The sequence below is a fragment of the Pimephales promelas genome, chromosome 17, assembly GCF_988280905.1.
Source record: "Pimephales promelas chromosome 17, fPimPro1.hap1.1, whole genome shotgun sequence".
NCBI classification, from domain to species: domain Eukaryota; kingdom Metazoa; phylum Chordata; class Actinopteri; order Cypriniformes; family Leuciscidae; genus Pimephales; species Pimephales promelas.
In genome coordinates this window covers 91,706-111,890 of record NC_142785.1, presented here as the reverse complement: position 1 = coordinate 111,890, position 20,185 = coordinate 91,706, and the positions used below count along the sequence as shown (strand labels likewise).

At 39.5% G+C, this 20,185-nt stretch overlaps 1 protein-coding gene and 1 long non-coding RNA gene across 2 annotated transcripts; one reads left to right on the top strand and one right to left on the bottom strand.

Annotated features, from left to right (window-relative positions):
- Positions 1-7,548: 7,548 nt before the first annotated feature.
- Positions 7,549-12,995, top strand: LOC148971014 (uncharacterized). Its single transcript, XR_016146943.1, has 5 exons — positions 7,549-7,872; positions 8,712-8,793; positions 8,944-9,053; positions 9,334-9,437; positions 12,364-12,995. It is a non-coding gene; the product is annotated as an uncharacterized LOC148971014 (long non-coding RNA).
- Positions 12,996-16,347: 3,352 nt separating this feature from the next.
- LOC120464328 (solute carrier family 2, facilitated glucose transporter member 11) lies at positions 16,348-19,126 on the bottom strand. Its single transcript, XM_039653738.2, has one exon. The coding sequence runs from the start codon at positions 18,684-18,686 to the stop codon at positions 17,175-17,177; it is 1,512 nt and encodes a 503-aa protein (XP_039509672.2). The 5' UTR covers positions 18,687-19,126; the 3' UTR covers positions 16,348-17,174.
- Positions 19,127-20,185: the final 1,059 nt, after the last annotated feature.

Below are 20,185 nucleotides of genomic sequence, written 5' to 3'. Positions count from 1 at the left end.
GTTTAATATAAACCTGGGCACATCAGAGATCGTTACTCTAACTAACAGATTGCGACACAAGCGGTGACACAACAGTAAACGCTCCATTTACCCAAACGCCGGTTTCAATTAGTTTACTCGCCAAACTTTCATCTTTAAGGAAAACCACCACTGCTTTATTCATCCTTGACGCTGAAATTATATTCCCGTATCCAATCTGTTCAACAGCGACAAGCACGTCTTCCACCTTTACATAATGTCTCAACTTAATTGTGAAAATCCAGTAATCTGTAATATTCACATCCCATGCTTTGTTTACTCCAGAAACCCAAGTAAAGATTAATTGATTAGTTTGAGTTTGGTTTTTGAGGGGGGGAATTTCTTAAAGGCAGGGTAGGTAGACATTTTCTAAAAAAAACTTTTTCCCCAAATTTGTTTAAACTGTCTATGTATACCAATACATAATTAAAATGTAAGTATTCTGGAACAGAAAGTATACAAATCGAGTGTCTACAGTCCTCTCAGTGCTGCAATAAACACAGCTCATTATTTCCAACCGGGACGAAAGAAGTGATTGGCTGGGCGACTGTCACTTCCTCGCTACCATGGTGACCAGCGCGGCTGCGTAGAGCCGCCCACATGCGCGCACACGTTTGCCATTTCACAAGATGTAAACAACACTGGTCCAGAAGCACTTCCTGTTTCAGTTTGTAACTGTTTTCTTTATTTCACATGTAAAGAAAACATCTTAAAGATGTTTGTTCAACTTTTTGATTCCGTTTTAAATGTTCTGTTGGTTGTATTTTATCCCAGCTTTTATGTAGTGTTAAAAAACTGAAACAGGAAGTGCTTCTGGACCAGTGTTGTTTACATCTTGTGAAATGGTCAATAGGAAGGATTATGGCAGAGAAAGAGCAGTCAAAATTCCCAGTTATCTGCATATACAGTCAGCGAAGGAAAACCAGGCAGAAAAGGAAGACAGTTTTTGAAAAGGCTATGACCAAAAAGTATTTGGATTAAGCAGACGAGAGTTAATATCGGTGGGGCTTTCCAGCCGTGGCGACAACAGACAACCAGGGGCTGAAAAGTGACGCCAACAGTGCTTTACGTATATGTTACACGAATCTTACATGAAATTCCCCTTTTATCACAGTGTAACTGATGGTAACGGAAAACGTGTATCAATGCAACCTGTTTTAGTTTTGCTGTTTTTACTAGCTCGTTACCGAATCAAACTCAATATATTTTAAACTTTACCATTACCAGTATCCTGATAGTGAGTACTACCAGCCATGTTAGTTGTTTATATTAATGATAATTTTAGGCATTTTATTACATGTGATTCTGATATGATGTCACTACATGCACAGCTCCTCTCCGCGGTAAACGTGTCCTCCAGCTGAGCGCGATATGCAGCGCCCGTTCATGCATTTTGGGGGCGTGGCTTTGGACGGGAGGGGGTGGGAGTGAATGAAATAATGAGCTGTGTTTATTGCAGCACTGAGAGAACTACAGACACTCGATTTGTATACTTTCTTTTTCAGAGTACTTACATTTTAATTATGTATTGGTATATATAGACAGTTTAAACAAATTTGGGAAAAAGTTTTTTTTTTTTTTTAGAAAATGTCTACCTATCCCACCTTTAGTGGACTTTTCACTAATTTCCTCCACTTCTGCAGTTATTTTTCTCTGTTTGCTTTCTCTCATTTCCCAAAGTCATCTTGAATGTTGAATTGTCAATACAACTGAAAAAAAAATGAGAGAACATCACATAAGCTGCTTGACACAGAATTGTGACTCTGTGAATTGTCACAGAGTCAGCCACACGTCACAGCCCCAACCATCACTCAATCACCAGGACCCGCCCACTCATCCACAATCACATGTACAGTTTCTCCAGGCCGAGCTGATTAGCGTTAATGTGACCACGCCCACACAGGCATGTCTGAGGAACGCAGAGCTGTTACTGCCCTCGTCACCTTTTTTGAAGATTGATTTTGTGCTGTTTACCTTGGATTTACCTCAGAAGAATTAGACGATGATGACACTTGGCGGCAGGTGCGCTCAGGCTGTCTGTCAAGTTAATGGTCAACGAATGGCTTATGTGAGTGACCTGACAAGCTGATTTATTGACGTCTTTCTGCGGTTTAAACACTGATTGAGCTTTTACATGAGAGACATGAAAGACTGTATCTTTCTACATATTTTCTGATGTTCTTTCATGTTTATTTCGTTCTGTAAAGCGGAGGGGATGATCGCATTCAATCACGCTCCACTTTCGCTTGAACTCAGGCACCACAGTGATCTCACATTAAAGAGTGCCAAAACGGTATTTATGTTTGAATTTTGTGATAAAATGGACAGAATTTGAAAGCTGAGACTTTGTTTTATATCAAAAGTAAAAAGCACAAAGCTTATTGGGATTTATTGAACAAAGATTTATGATGAATCCTGAAAAGTTCAACTTTCTCTTTATAAATAAATGCCTAATCTAGCCAATATGGTTGTCCTGTAAGTTTGTGCAAATTTCAAATGTGATCTCTCCTCATCCACCACTAGTGTGCAGCATCCACTCCCAGCCAACATGTATATGTGGGCCCCACATGGTTTATGCTTGGGCTACGTGGGTACCAAGTGGGTATGGTCCCAAAATGGGCATCTTTTCTGGGGCCCACTTGGGTCAGCTACGTCGGTCCCACATGGGCAAAAATAGGTGGGCTCCCTATGTGGGTCCTAGTTGGGTCACTAATGGGAAATGAGGGCATGGGCTCAAAATGGGGAACACAAATGGGGCCCATTTGGGTTTATCAAATGGGTGAGACATTGGCAAATACAACCAGTCCCATATAGGCTGCCTGCGTGGGCCCAAGGTAGTACCCACATAGATAATCTCTATATGGGTTATGAATGGGAAAAATATATGGGGTCCACTTTCATAACCCATATGGGTCAGACATGGGCAAACACAATCAGTCCTATATAGGCTGCCTACATGAGCCCAATGTGGCACCCACGTTGGTAATCTCTATATGGGTTTTGAATGGGGCAATACATATGGGGCCCACATGGCCAAACTATATCGGACAGACATGTGCAAACACAATCAATCCCATATAAGCAACCTATATAGGCCCAAGATAGTTCCCTCATAGGTAATCTTTATATGGGTTCTGAATGGGAAAAACATATGGGTCCCACTTTGATAAACCGCATGGGTCAGACATGGGCAAACACAAACAGTCCCATTTAGGCTGCCTACATGGGCCCAAGGTAGTTCCCTCATAGGTAATCTCTATATGGGTTCTGAATGGGAAAAACATATGGGGCCCACTTTGATAAACCGCATGGGTCAGACATGGGCAAACACAAACAGTCCCATTTAGGCTGCCTACATGGGCCCAAGGTAGTTCCCTCATAGGTAATCTCTATATGGGTTCTGAATGTGAAAAATATATGGGGCCCATTTTGATAAACCGCATGGGTCAGATATGGGCAAACACAAACAGTCCCATATAGGCTGCCTACATGGGCCCAAGGTAGTTCCCTCATAAGTAATCTCTATATGGGTTCTGAATGGGAAAAACATATGGGGCCCACTTTGATAAACTGCATGGGTCAGACATGGGCAAACACAAACAGTCCCATATAGGCTGCCTACATGGGCCCAAGGTAGTTCCCTCATAAGTAATCTCTATATGGGTTCTGAATGGGAAAAACATATGGGGCCCACTTTGATAAACTGCATGGGTCAGATATGGGCAAACACAAACAGTCCCATATAGGCTGCCTACATGGGCCCAAGGTAGTTCCCTCATAAGTAATCTCTATATGGGTTCTGAATGGGAAAAACATATGGGGCCCACTTTGATAAACTGCATGGGTCAGACATGGGCAAACACAAACAGTCCCATTTAGGCTGCCTACATGGGCCCAAGGTAGTTCCCTCATAGGTAATCTCTATATGGGTTCTGAATGTGAAAAATATATGGGGCCCATTTTGATAAACTGCATGGGTCAGATATGGGCAAACACAAACAGTCCCATATAGGCTGCCTACATGGGCCCAAGGTAGTTCCCTCATAAGTAATCTCTATATGGGTTCTGAATGGGAAAAACATATGGGGCCCACTTTGATAAACTGCATGGGTCAGACATGGGCAAACACAAACAGTCCCATTTAGGCTGCCTACATGGGCCCAAGGTAGTTCCCTCATAGGTAATCTCTATATGGGTTCTGAATGGGAAAAACATATGGGGCCCACTTTGATAAACCGCATGGGTCAGACATGGGCAAACACAAACAGTCCCATTTAGGCTGCCTACATGGGCCCAAGGTAGTTCCCTCATAGGTAATCTCTATATGGGTTCTGAATGTGAAAAATATATGGGGCCCATTTTGATAAACCGCATGGGTCAGATATGGGCAAACACAAACAGTCCCATATAGGCTGCCTACATGGGCCCAAGGTAGTTCCCTTATAGGTAATCTCTATATGGGTTCTGAATGTGAAAAATATATGGGGCCCATTTTGATAAACCGCATGGGTCAGATATGGGCAAACACAAGCAGTCCCATATAGGCTGCCTACATGGGCCCAAGGTAGTTCCCTCATAGGTAATCTCTATATGGGTTCTGAATGTGAAAAATATATGGGGCCCATTTTGATAAACCCCATGGGTCAGATATGGGCAAACACAAACAGCCCCATATAGGCTGCCTACATGGGCTCAAGGTAGTTCCCTCATAAGTAATCTCTATATGGGTTCTGAATGGGAAAAACATATGGGGCCCACTTTGATAAACTGCATGGGTCAGACATGGGCAAACACAAACAGTCCCATATAGGCTGCCTACATGGGCCCAAGGTAGTTCCCTCATAAGTAATCTCTATATGGGTTCTGAATGTGAAAAATATATGGGGCCCATTTTGATAAACCGCATGGGTCAGATATGGGCAAACACAAGCAGTCCCATATAGGCTGCCTACATGGGCCCAAGGTTGTTCCCTTATAGGTAATCTCTATATGGGTTCTGAATGGGAAAAACATATGGGGCCCACTTTGATAAACTGCATGGGTCAGACATGGGCAAACACAAGCAGTCCCATATAGGCTGCCTACATGGGCCCAAGGTAGTTCCCTCATAGGTAATCTCTATATGGGTTCTGAATGTGAAAAATATATGGGGCCCATTTTGATAAACCGCATGGGTCAGACATGGGCAAACACAAGCAGTCCCATTTAGGCTGCCTACATGGGCCCAAAGTAGTTTCCACATAAGTAATCTCTATATGGGTTCTGAATGTGAAAAATATATGGGGCCCATTTTGATAAACCGCATGGGTCAGACATGGGCAAACACAAGCAGTCCCATATAGGCTGCCTACATGGGCCCAAGGTAGTTCCCTCATAGGTAATCTCTATATGGGTTCTGAATGTGAAAAATATATGGGGCCCATTTTGATAAACCGCATGGGTCAGACATGGGCAAACACAAACAGTCCCATATAGGCTGCCTACATGGGCCCAAGGTAGTTCCCTCATAGGTAATCTCTATATGGGTTCTGAATGTGAAAAATATATGGGGCCCATTTTGATAAACCGCATGGGTCAGACATGGGCAAACACAAGCAGTCCCATATAGGCTGCCTACATGGGCCCAAAGTAGTTTCCACATAAGTAATCTCTATATGGATCATTAATGCGGAAATATATACAAGTATAATTGTGAATATAATGAACTATGGAATAAATATAAATTGTGCATCTGTAAATGACTTCATAAACTATACACTTGTAAAAAAAACATATCTGTGCAATCATTAAAACATTTATATACAGTATATTTATGATTTACAGTATAATCCTTGTTAAAATACCACTAACAGTTGACCATATTTAGTAGTGAGGAAATTTCACAAATGGACTTATTCCACAGGTGGAAACCTATCATGGTACCACGCTTGAATTCACTGAGCTCCTGAAAGCAACCTATGTTTTTACACATGTTTGTAGAAGCACCTGCATACCTAGGTGCTTGATTTTATACAACTGTGGCCATGGAAGTGATCGAAACACCCCCATTCAATAACTTGGATGGGTGTCCCAATACTGTTGGCAATAGGATACAGTATAGGCCACGGCTCTTCAAATCCAGTCCTGGAGTGTTGGCGTTCAGCAGATATTAGTTCCAACCCTAATCATTGACACTAAATATTTAAAGTGTCAACTTTTAGTGGTTTAATTTTGTTACTGCAAACTTCTGAGTTACTGCAATATGCTTATCTCAATATAGTTACACAAATGGTTCAAAATATCCCGAAAATGGTCACTGTACAATATGAAGAACGGGTTACAGAAGCTACTTATCTATCAAAATATTCTAATGACTTGAGATGGCTAGAATAAATCAAACCCCTAGCATCAGCCAAATGCCCTTATTCAATGGAAATACTCAAGAGTTTTCTGGTCAGTCAGTTAGTGACAATGTAATTCTAGAGATTTTAAATATTGGGGTTAGGGTTAGGGTTTTGATTATTGAAAGAGACTCAGTCCAGATGATGAAATAGCCCAAGTAAAAAAAAGTTAGAATGCAACATGCAGTGTTTGAAGGGAAAATCAAAACTAAATTCAAAAATCACATTTGCAGCGGGAGTACAGAATGCACACAATGTACACAAATGTAACATTTTAATGCTAAACAGTTGAATTATTTTTTATCTGTTTGTTGAATCATGTCATGTCTTCAAGAAATCCATAACATTTAAATTATTATTATTTCTAATTATTAATTTCTAATTATTATTGTAGCATTTTATGATATTTTGATCAAAACACCACTTCAAAAATATAAATTTGTGTTGAAATAGAATCAGTATATTATTAACAATAATAAAAATAATGGATATAATTTCAATCTCAACAAGTGCAGAATAAACTTTTTTTGCTTTGTGCGATTTTGTTTGGGGTTTACAATTTTGTGTGTGTGCCTAAAGTTTAGCTTGCAGGATTACATTTTTATTCACACACTTTCATAAAAACAGTAATCAAATAATATAGCCTACAAATTAAATTAAACACGGATTTCTTAAAAAAAAAAAAAAATCATTACCACCATTTTTTTTTTTTTTAATCATTACCACTGAAACAATAGAGTGCCGAAGTGATGACGTCACTTTGTAGGACAACCCGGAAGCTAGCGGCGCATGGGTTCCCTCGGTAAAAAAGCAATGCATTTTCCCCATAGACTTTTGGAAAATCGCAAAAAATAAGATCTGTGTTTAACAGAGGGTTGTGACCCTTACACGTTTTGTCTAGCAAGATAATATTTACAAGTTAATCCAAAATTTATATACATTTTGAAGCATATATAAAGATTTTAAAAAACACAGACACAATAAAGTTAAAAAAAAAAAACACAAGCAGGTTATAATTGTGTGTTCTGTCATAGATCAAAACGTGAAAATATTTAGAGGCTCTGTTCACCAGAGACCTTATTTCAGGAGATTTAGCAAAAACCCATTCAAAAAACCCATAGGCTTTAGAGCGAGGGAACTGTAATGCTAAAATGCAAATTCACTTCTGCGTTTTGGCCTACAGAGTGACGTCGTAACTTCGGTTGTTTCACCTTCTTTGATCATGATTGGTTAATCTGACTGTCATCTATGTAACTGGCCAATGACAACTGTGCGCGCCTTTTTACTGGTCAAGTTTGAAAAATCAAATACATTTGAGTTGATGACGACGGCTGCTCAGCAAGATTACTCGGTCTTTCAATTATTATTTTGAACTAATTTGCGATGTGACATGTAAACGAAGGAGAACAGAAGATGTGAACACACAGAAGACGCTCAGACTGGATGCGTGAGATCCTGCAATATTGGCGATCAGGTAAGAGAACATTTTTCTGTCTCCACTATCATTTTAGAAAAACTGAGATATAAACGTTTAGGTATTACATTCAAATAAGTGGATGAGAGCGTTAATATAGTTCATGGTTGAATATATAATGCAGATAAACAAAACGTGTGTGAATGGAGTTCATTAACTACCCAGAAATGTTCTGTGTAACTTAACGTTAACGTCACATACGAGAGTTTTATAAACGGATAACGGACGTAGGCTACTAAGTTACCTGCAGTTGTGTTTGTAACGTTAACATAACGGGTAGCTAACCATATTTATCTGAAAGCAACGTTAGTGCTTCTGAGTAAGTGTATTTGATTGTGCTAAAGTGGAACTATTGCAAATATACTTTTGGTACACTTAATAGTGGTAACGTTATTACTTTATTTTTTGGTCGTAATATATATATATATATATATATATATATATATATATATAATGTTCATTGTGTAATAAAGTCTTCTTAGGTGATGTGTCAATAATTATGTTAATGAAATTGAAGTATAATTAGTATGAAATGTGTTCTAATATATTCTGGTAGAAGTTATTTATTTATTTACTAGGGAAGTAGAATCCAAATGAGTAAAGTGACTGATATATTGTGAAAAGCGCTATATAAATATGATTTGACTGATAAAACGGTCATTTACTCTCTGAAACACTGGAATCTACAGAAGAGTTGAGAAATGTTATTGGTCTAACGTTAAATCTCTTATATTTTAGTAGATGCCCGTTTCTAAATATTTTGACATCACCTCTTAAAAAACTGACAACTGCTAATCTTAAGAGATTTGTTTATTTTTTTATTATTTTTATATATCAAGCACTGGAAGAAGATTTTTGGGGGGAGAGCAGGCACCCAACAGAGAGACAAATCCACAACGGCATGATTATCAACTTCATTATGTAAGTCAGTTTTAACCATTGCTTCTAAACCTTACATTGGGATTAATATATTATGTTGTCAAAAGTATTATACTCATCATCAAAAGTCATATCCTCTACCAGTGACAAATCTGAGTAACTAATTATCTTTATGTCTTTCTTCCTCTAAAGTGACAAAGAAAGGAGAACATGTCACCATCATGAGCCCTTTATTTAGTTCACGGAAGAACATCAAGGGAAAGACCCTCAGACGTGTCATAACAGGATAAATGTGGCTACAGGTAAAATTGTTTGATGGTTTGTTTGATTTTGGAGTAGCAATTTCTTTTTTTAAAGCTTCAATTGATGTGATGTGACATGTGTCCCCAAACTCGGAATTTGTGCTCTTCATTTCATCCATTCAAGTGCACACACACACACACACACACACACACAGCAGTGAGTATTAAACACACACAGTGGAGACCGGGGAGCTATTGGGCTATTTTTCATGTTCTCTGAATGTTTTATAATGGCAAATGTTGGTATGATATTGATACGTTTTGTTTTAATATTGTTAAGGACGCATCACCCCACCCCATCCCAGATTGACCAAGGATCCAGATGAGTACTGGCAATTTGGTGGAGGATTGCTCTTTATCTACTACATTGTACTGCCACTTCCGGTATGGATTTATTAACCTTTTTGAGGTGTTTTGATTGTACTTAATTTAATACATTTTTCAAAATTAGATTTTACATAATTTAATTAGAGTATTTAGCCCATGATTTACTCACCCTCAAGCCATCCTTTGGTGTATATTAGCCCACGTTCTTCTTTCAGACAAATACAATCAGAGTTTTATTAATAAACACCCTGACGCTTCCAAGTTTCGTAATGGCAGTGGATTGCAACTATTAGTTTAAAAAAGCTCAAAAAAGTGCATCCATCCATCATAAACTCCACACGGCTCCAGGGGGGTTAATAAAGGCCTTCTGAAGCAAAAATTTTGTTTGAAAAATATTCGTATTTAAACTTTTTAAAGTAAAACAACTAGCTTCCAACTAAATGGCCATAAGCAGCCTACTTGCAAACTTATGCAATTGACCTATGGCTAAGCCACGCCCCCTCCACTCACTTGGACAAACAGTCAACATTCGGGGACAGGCGCTATGGCAGACATTTTACAGGAGGCAATTGGTGATTTTTGGAGACAGAAATAATATTTATCATCTCAAAGTCACCTTAAGGGCCTTAACTATGCATTGGAGGGTTATATTAATAATTTTTGTTGTTGAGAAGGTCGATGAAAAGCTTCAGCTCCAGGCAAAAATGTAATTTACAGGTCACAATGTAAACGTGATATACCGCATATCGTTGCCATCACCGTTTGGTGCTACAGTATTTACATGAATCATTCAGCACAACATTGTTAACATTTGTTATCTCGGTTATTTACAGATACGTTAATTAAGCTAAGTGACATGATGTACAAAGCAGCTAGAAGGCTAACTTTAGTTGTTGTTGTGGTCTACCGCGGCGCATGACTTAATCGCATAACTTAATCCAGAGCAGACACTTATCTCTGTTGAGAAGTGGCTTGGGAAAGGGTAAAGAAATACACACCGTCGCCCAGTCTCTCGGGAACCTAGTGTCGGAGTTGTATGTACCCCATGCACACCGTTTGACCATTTTAAACTTAAAATGACAAAAAAACCTAATGAAAACTGACTAACTGCAATGCATTTCAATGGACGTGGAAGCAGAGAATGTCCGAGTGTATTAGGTTAGGTGCGCACTGCTCATCGTGTTTGACTGAATGGCTTAGCCATAGGTCAATTTGTGACGTCAGAAGTAGCGTAGTGCATAATGGTGTAGAGTAAATATCAACTTAAAACCACATAAGTTGCACTTTACACTTAAGTGCAATCTGTATGTTTGCTTGGCCGGAAGCTGGTTATTTTATTTAATAAAGTTTTAAATATGAATATTTGATAATGCTTTAGATTACAGCCTGGAAAGTACTGCGTAATTAAAGCGATTTAACAGCGTAACCTTTGGTAATTATAGTGTACCTATAACATACTTACAATATAAGTATAAAGAAACAATATATTAAGTTTGGGGAATAAGGAGGTAACAACCAGGAGAATTAAACAATTATTTATACTGTAAGTATTAAAGGACTAAAGGGTGTTTATCCTACTATTGTGATAACAATCTTACATTTGGGAGCAATTTCACCAGAAAATTGTACACTGCGTACCTTTCTGAAATAAAGGTGATCCAATACCTACTCTAAAATTACAGGCTTTTAAAAAAAATTACAGGGTACATATACATTTATAAAGTCATCTTTTTTACTTAAGTGCACTGAAACGAAAACTATTGCAACTTTTGCTTAAATATTGGGGAAAGATACACTTGTTTCATGTGGTGGTGCTTGTTACCCCCTTGTTCCATGTAGTTACAGGGTAAGTACAATAAAAATACATACACAGTTTTATATCACTGACTTGGAAACCTTTATTTATTATACAAGCACCACTTACCCTGTAACCACATCAAACAAAATATATGTCCCAGTATTTAAAAAAAAATGCAATAGTCTTAGCTTTTCTTGCCTTGAAACATGTTAGCCAAAACTTAAACATCTGCACTTTTGCTATAATTTTTTTTAAAAATATTAAAGAATTGTATAAATGCCTATGTACCCTGTCCTTTAAAAAAAGCCTATACAGTATTGATACACAATTTTTACAAAAAGGTTTGCAGTGTATGTACTCGCTAAATTGCTCCCAAATGTAAGACTGTTGTATCATAATAGTAGAATAAGTAACCCTTATTTCTATAATACTTACAGTATAAATATATATTTTTAATTATCCTGGTTGTTACCCCATTATTCCCAAAACTTTACCCATATACTTACATGCAAGTCCTTTATAGGTACACTATAATTGCAGAAAGTTACACTGTAAATTCCTCTTAATTACATAGTACATTCCGGGCTGTAATCTAAAGCGTTACCGAATATTTTTCTTACACAAACTCATGGCTTTGCTTCAGAAGGCGTTTAATAACCCCCTCCCACTGTATATGCGCTCTTTTGACTCTGTTGATGCCTTCAAATGCAGACTAAAGTCTCATTTATTTGTTCAGGCTTTTAATTAGGTACCTGTGTTACATGATATGGTCATGTACTGTCTATGCTTTTATTGTGTGTATTTTATGATATTAATGTTTTTGTTCTAAGGCACTTTGTTGCCTTGTACCTGTGAAATGTGCTATATAAATAAACTTTTACTTACTTACTTAGTTAACCTAACCCTAATATCTGGCCGATTGATCGGAGCATTCCTAATTTTACTTTAAAAGTAATCATAAATCATTATACTCATTATGCATACTTTATAAACTGTTTTTTATTGCTTTCCCAAATGCCCTTCCAGTGACATTCCAAAACCGTCACCATTCCTATATAATTTTTTTGCTGTTTTTTTTTTATCCTGAGTAAAAATTGTTATTCTGTCATAAGGTATTGTGACGTGTAAGTAACATGATTTTTCTAAAATCAAAATCCCTAAAAAAAAAAAAAAAATGTTTTGCAGAGGCTCTTAAGAAGACAACACAGATCAACTGGCAAGGAACTGAGAGGGAACTCTCAAAATAGTCCAGGACAAGAGATAGAGGAGGAGAGTGTCTAGATGCGCAAATGACTGTCTGCAGTGTAAGCTGTACTGATAAATGTACTGTATAGTTGCTGCTTCTTCTAACTGTCACCAATTTATATCCTGTTCAAATGTTCAGTAAAGACTGGGTCAAATACAGGTTCAAAATATGTATTTTAACAAATAGGTATTAAATAGAACTCTTTAATCTGACATAAATCTGCTTCTTTAAATATTGTCCCTGGAATTTCAGAATATAGCATAATATGATGATGAGTAATTTTAATAAAATTGAAAATATTTCAATATCACTGTGTGCTCTAATGCTTTAAAACTTGTTTGTGTGGTGTTGCTACTCATTTAGATGGAGCCCAGATGATCCCTAATTGGGCCACATGCATATGATTCCTAGTTGGGCCCCACCTAAAGCCCTGTGAAATCCTGTATAAAAGAAATCCTGAATCCTGAAATCCAGCAAGTTGCTGGGGCCAGCATGGAACCTATGGACAAACCCACTTAAAGCCCATATTTCAGCCCATATAGTAACCTTGTAGTACCCACAAAAAACTAAAGCTGGGACCAAGATAGGTCTTGTGCATGTGGCCCAGTTGGGGCCCACCTGTTTATAAGTGCGATCCTACATGAAACCCACCTGGGCGATCTACATGGCACCATTATGGAACCCACGGACAATCCCATACAGAGCCCACTTTTCATTTCAAAGCCACATGGGACCCACATACAAATGTCGGCTGGGTTAAAGCTGGGCCCGAGATGGGTCTTGTGCATGTTGCCCACTTGGGTCCGGCCTAGTACCAAGTGTAATCCTACATAAAATTCATCTGGGCAATTTACATAGGGCCATTATGTAACCCGTGGACAATCCCATACAGAGCCCACTTTTCATTTCAAAGCCACATGGGACCCACATACAAATGTCGGCTGGGTTAAAGCTGGGCCCGAGATGGGTCTTGTGCATGTTGCCCACTTGGGTCCGGCCTAGTACCAAGTGTAATCCTACATAAAATTCATCTGGGCAATTTACATAGGGCCATTATGTAACCCGTGGACAATCCCATACAGAGCCCACTTTTCATTTCAAAGCCACATGGGACCCACATACAAATGTCGGCTGGGTTAAAGCTGGGCCCGAGATGGGTCTTGTGCATGTTGCCCACTTGGGTCCGGCCTAGTACCAAGTGTAATCCTACATAAAATTCATCTGGGCAATTTACATAGGGCCATTATGTAACCCGCGGACAATCCCAATCAAAGCCCATTTTTCAGCCCATTTCAAACCCACATGGGCCCCACATATAAATATCGGCTGGGTTAAAGCTGGGACCGAGATGGGTCTTGTGCATGTTGCCCACTTGGGTCCGGCCTAGTACCAAGTGCAATCCTACATGAAATTCATCTGGGCAATTAACATGGGGCCATTATGTAACCCGTGGACAATCCCAATCAAAGCCCATTTTTCAGCCCATTTCAAACCCACATGGGCCCCACATATAAATATCGGCTGGGTTAAAGCTGGGACCGAGATGGGTCTTGTGCATGTTGCCCACTTGGGTCCGGCGTAGTACCAAGTGCAATCCAACATGAAATTTATCTGGGCAATTAACATGGGGCCATTATGTAACCCGCGGACAATCCTACATGGGGCCCATTTTTCAGCCCATTTCATACCCATATGGGCCCCACATACAAATGTTGGCTGGGCTGGGATAGGCAGCCACAGTACAACAGCACCAGTGCGCTCACCACTGCCCCACACACACACACACACACACACACACACACACACACACACACACACACACACACACACACACACACACACACAGGGACAAGCTACAGCTCAGAAACTAGCCCAATTTCAAAAATAAAAGGTGTGGGGGTGGTGATGGCGCAGTGGATGAGACACATGCCTTTGGTGTGAGAGACCCGGGTTCAAATCCACTGTGAGATGCCAATGTGTCCCTGAGCAAGACACTTAACCCCTAGTTGACCTCTGACATATATAGCAATTGTAAGTCGCTTTGGATAAAAGTGTCAGGTAAATGTAAATGTATAAGGTTATATTGTGTTCATAAAGATCCGTCTTGTTCCGTAGATGGTGTCGCTTTAATTTTGCACACGAGCAGATCCGTTTGCTCTCTGGAGAAGCTTTCAGTCTTTCTGCTTGCAAATTCTCTCATGTAAATAACGAATCTGATGGTGCGAACTCATCTGGCTTTTAAAGGGAATGGGAGATGAGACTCTGATTGGTTTATCGCACCTTACGCCCAAAACACACCCATTACTCACTCTCCAGAGAATAGCGATGCCTCTTTTAGACTAGTGCCGGGCGCAACGACCATTTTTTCCGTCTTTAAACTAACAAAAGTGGATTCAGATGCCTTAAGTGCACACTTGCGCTTCAGACCATGCGTTTAGAGCCTTAAAATAGGGCCCTAAAAGTTGAACTTCAGGCTCAGTGAAACCATTCACTCATGTATCGAATTTTCAGACCACACTTACACGTAATTTGATCACTTAGAAATCAAAACTCAGTGTTTTAACAAAGAAAGAAAATATTTGTACCCCGTTGAATCTCTGTTTATAGTGTATCACTGCCAATTTTGCAGGTTTTCTCACTTCCAAAGCATGTAGAAGTCTGTAATTTGTATCAGGTACTCTTCACTAGTGAATGACGGTAACATCCACTTTTGTTCTTCTGACTGACTAACTGAAAAAGGCATTGCATTAAATCACGATTGTTTTATCATATCAGGTCAAAACCGTGTAAATTATACTTTGTTCTAAAATTGTTAACAACATCAACATTGCGTGACTACATCTAAAGCCCTTCAGAGATGTATCCTTGTCTCCGCATGGGTCGGTTGCGGTCTCTTTTTCCGAACTCTCAGTCCAAAGTCTTTTGAATTTTTTGAATCTGTTGTCATCGGTGTTTGTGGTTTGAACCTTTCTGGATCCTCCATCAAATTAATACGTTTCATTATATCAAGTGCTGTGAGAAAAATCTCCACCTCCAGCATCCTCACACGCAATATAGTGTACGAGCCGAGACTCTTCTTTACGTGTACAGTTGTGTGTGTGTGTGTGTACTGATAGAGCAGAGAGGTTTGAACACTGGCTGGTTATGTACTTGCTCAAAAATTTCTTTAGGACAATTTTTAACCCCCAAAAGTTACAGACTGGATCAACTGAAAGTAGAATTTTGGCTAGCATTAATTTTGTAAAAATGATGTGTAGCAGTTTGGTTTATTATAAGAGAAAGTTACAGTCATGATGGTCCTCAGAGCCATATGCTCTAACACCATGTGCACTGCCTACGGGAAGGGAAGCAAAGCATGCTGGGAAAAATAAAAGCAGTAGGGTTCATCAGACCTGATGACTGAAGAGGGAAACTTAATGAATATCAGCGATCCTCCAAAAAATGTTTTCACATTTAATTTATTTGTTACATTTCTTTTTGCCAGCTATAAAATAGTGTTTCATTGTGTTTGATATTTTCAAATTTTCAACTAAATTCATCTATTTTGCATCGTTACAGGCACCTTCTGAACTGCTGAACGCTGTTACCGGAAACTCCCGAGATATTATAGATATAATGCGTATAAAGTAGTCCATTAGCTGTCAAAGAAGGCACCAGTGTGAATTTAATATTACACATTGAATACAAATACATGCAAAGTATAAATTATCATCTACAATAAATAAATAAATAAATAAATAAATGTCCAGATTAATCATATCAATCATCAATGGAAGGAACAGTGAGAGTCTTTCATCAAGCCACTTATTTTTTTTTTTACTAGCTACAAACTGAGTAGAATATACCCTCATAAAAACAGCATTTTGATTTAACAAAGTTCTTACACATAAATCATATGATTTAGGACAAATGATTAACCATCATGCAATTCAAAAGATAGAATATTCCATTTCATTTGGTTGAATATAGGTTATATTACTTAGATTACATAGGCAGGTTAGTAGGCAGAAAATATGTGAAACTCTAAGGCACAAATGAAGGTTACTTTGTGTTGAAACTGATTGTCTTCTTTTACACCTAAACATAATGGCATGCTGTGAACGTTTTTGTTTCGGTTGATTGAGAAGACAGACAGAAGAAAACAATGATGATGATATAGTGCCATCTGCTGGTACAGCAAGCAAATAACTTGCAATCTCTCATACAGGGATCTCATACTGTCTTTATCTCCGACAAATGCAAGACAGCAGGGTAATAAAGTGCACTGATCTTTGGGTTTGGCTTTCAAAAGCAGTAACTCTATAAATAAGGAACAATATTACATTGGAGACACAGAATGAGGTAAATATATAAGTGCAAATTGCATTTCACTTTTGCAGGCATAAAGATTCAAGTATTCTGGGAAATAGTAAAACAATAAAAACAACCAAACAACAAAAAAACTGTATCCCTGAAATAGAGTATCAAATTCTACATACATTTCCAACATGCAACTCTTCTGTTTTTTACAATTGCTTGTATTGTATTTCTAGCTGATTTTCAACATTCAATTAGGAACTATAATAAATTGTACAGCAACTTGTATTTTTTTTTGTATTCATGCAGGTTTCATATAGTTCAATATTCTCAATAATTTTGAATAAATTACGAATAAATTAAGACAAAAATTAGTGTCAAAATAGAAACAAGTTGAAAAACAATTACATTGTCAAACTCATAAAAGTGAAAGCGGAACTGAGCCAGATTTCACTCAGATCTTCTCAATCTCTAGGCATTCTGGTGGATCAGTCGGACTTTGCGATTGTTGACTATATTTCGGACGTCCATTAGCTGTGTCTTTCTTATTCCACTCCTCAGTGATCTCGGCCAGTGTCCTCCCTTTGGTTTCAGGTAAAGTGAAACTGATAAAAAGAAATGAGGCCACACAAACAGCGCCGAAGGGAAGGAAGCAGAACTGTCCCAGGCCGTTAACTATGAATGGAAAGGCCATTCCTACGACGAAGAGATTAAGCCACATCATGGATCCGGCAACCATGTAAGCTGCGGGACGTGTCAGCTGGTCAAAGAGCTCGGCTGGGAGGATCCCGGTGACTCCTGCGGGACCCATGCCAAAACTCAAGATGTAGGCGAACACGCAGGCCATACTCAGATACGGCATGCCGGCCACTTTGCCCTCCAGCGAGAGAGCAACCGTGAAGACCACCGCCCAGCAAGCCATGAACAGATAGCCGCCTGCGAGGAGCAGCCTGCGTCCAACACGCTCGATCAGCAGATTACAGACCAAAGCGGAAGTGAACTCACAGGCACCCGTGCCGATTGTGATGTACTGAATCTTGTCCGTTGGAATGCCGGCTTCCTGGAAGATATAGGAGGCGTAGAAGTAAATCGAATCATTGCCACACAGCATCATGGCACTGCTGGCAACCATTACAAGGCAGAGCGGCCTGCGAAGACTTCTGTCTCGGATCAGTTCCCACAGTGTCTTGGCATGGGCATCGCCCGCTCCGGCCTGCTCCTGGAGAATCTCCTCCATCTCTTCGGTGAAAACACTGCACGCTCGGAGGCGTCTCAGGGCCTGGCCGCACGCCTCTCTGTCCCCTTGGTCAATGAGCAAGTAACGCGGGCTCTCTGGAAACCAGGGCAAGGTGATCAGCTGTACTAGTCCGGGGAGAGCATTGCTTGCCAGTAGATAAGGCCAGAGAGACTCACTCCCCAATACTTCAGTCAGACCCATTATCTGGCCCATTAGGATCCCGAGAGCGGTGAAAACAGCCGACGAAAAGGCAACGGCACCTCTCAGGTTCTTAGGTGCACTTTCTCCGAAGTACATGGGCTGGACGTTCATGCTAACACCAGCATTTACCCCCACAAGCAGACGTGCCAGAAGGATCATCTCGAAGGAGCCAGCCGAGCGACTGCTCAGAGCCAGGACTGCACTCAGAAAGAGGAAGGTGTTGTTCAGCAGCAGGGAACCCTTTCGTCCAAACTTAATAGCCATTGGGCCCGCAAGCAGGGATCCCAAAAGCCCCCCGAGTGAGTAAGTGGACACAATAAAGGTCCATATCAGTGTCACCTGACTAGGCTCAAGAGCTGTACCCCATCTCTTCATACAGGTCTCATTGATGAACTTCTGAACATAAGATGTGGGCGCATTGATGATAGAAATATTATAGCCATACTGAAAAGTGCCACCAATGGCTGCAGAGCACACAGTTAATGCAAGAGTGCGTGTGCATCCTCCTTGCTTCGTAGTTTCATTCATTTTAAAAATAAATAATTAAATAAACGAATTATTGTATATATAGTCAAAAGAAAGAAGAAACTCACATGTAAATATCTATGCCATTATTGACCAATAATACCTAAAAAAAATACCTAGCAGGAAAAAAGGCACGTGTAGTCCCGATGATCTCCTGTCATTGAACTGTGTGATGCAGCTGGAGCGCTTCCTCAAAAATGACGTCAGTCTGTCGCTCTTTCAAAATAAGAGTCCTTTTGTGTGCAATATAATTACAGTTCCAATACACCTAGAAATTAAGCCTTTCTTAAACTGTAAACACTTTAAACCTTCTGACAGTGATCTTGAAGTGGTGATATCACGACTGCAGTTACTCTCAGATCATAAACCGAGGAACAATAGTCCATTAAATACCTGGAATAATGGAAGAAAAGAGGAGAAAAAACAGGAAGGGACTTTCAGAGAGACTAGGCTATGTGCACAAGCGTAGATTCGAACTTCCGCTTTTGTCAGAAGTCGGCAGTGCCGCTGCTAGCCATTTTGGTCCCCTAAGCATAATTCCTTTATGATGCCCCCCCCCCCCCCCCCTCTCCTACGGAAGCCCTGAACCGCAACCAAAAAAAAAAAACAAAAAAAAGTCAGTAAAAAAAAAAAAATCTGTAAAAAAAAAAAAAATCTGTAAAAAAAAAAAATCTGTAAAAAAAAAAAAAAATCTAGCATTTCGAGATTAAAGTCGAAATGTTTCGAGATTAAAGTCGAAATGTTTTGAGATTAAAGTCGGAATGTTTCGAGATTAAAGTCGGAATGTTTCGAGATTAAAGTCGGAATGTTTCGAGATTAAAGTCGGAATGTTTCGAGATTAAAGTCGAAATGTTTCGAGATTAAAGTCGGAATGTTTCGAGATTAAAGTCGGAATGTTTCGAGATTAAAGTCGAAACATTGTGCAGTGCGCGTCCACTGGCTCAGAGCGCGCGCGCGCGTGTGTGTGTGAAGTCGAACTGCCATGGATAAACACAAAATAGTAGCTTTTTACTTTTATCTGGGCTTTCAACAAAATTCTACACACGTCACACGTGCTACTGAGGTGTTTTCGTGCTCGTCTAGTCAACACTATCTGGGTCGAGAACACAACAGTAACTGTTCGGTCTCCTCTTCCCCGTAAATACGCTCTGGATACATTTTAAGTGCATCATTCTGTATCCAATCATTTGGCCGGATCCTGTGATTTCCTAAGATTTAATAACCACTTATGGTTGAGGAGAGATTCTCTGATATGATTGCAAAGCACTTTGAGTGTAGGCATATATGAAAGCGCTATAAATGCCCTATTCATTCATTCATTCATTCATTCATAAAGCTGGATTTCTCTATCCAGTCTGAAAAGTGTTTTCCGTGTTGGTTTTCCTATAGGCTAAAGTCTATTCCGGCGCATTATATTTTATAACGTCCTATAATGGTAGCCTAATGCTGGTAGATTGGCACCTGTTGAATTTCCTTTGATGAAACAAAACACACACACACAC

Bases quoted from the DNA above. Each gene is read 5' to 3' on its own strand.
- LOC120464328 (XM_039653738.2), bottom strand. From the start codon at position 18,686: ATGAATGAAACTACGAAGCAAGGAGGATGCACACGCACTCTTGCATTA.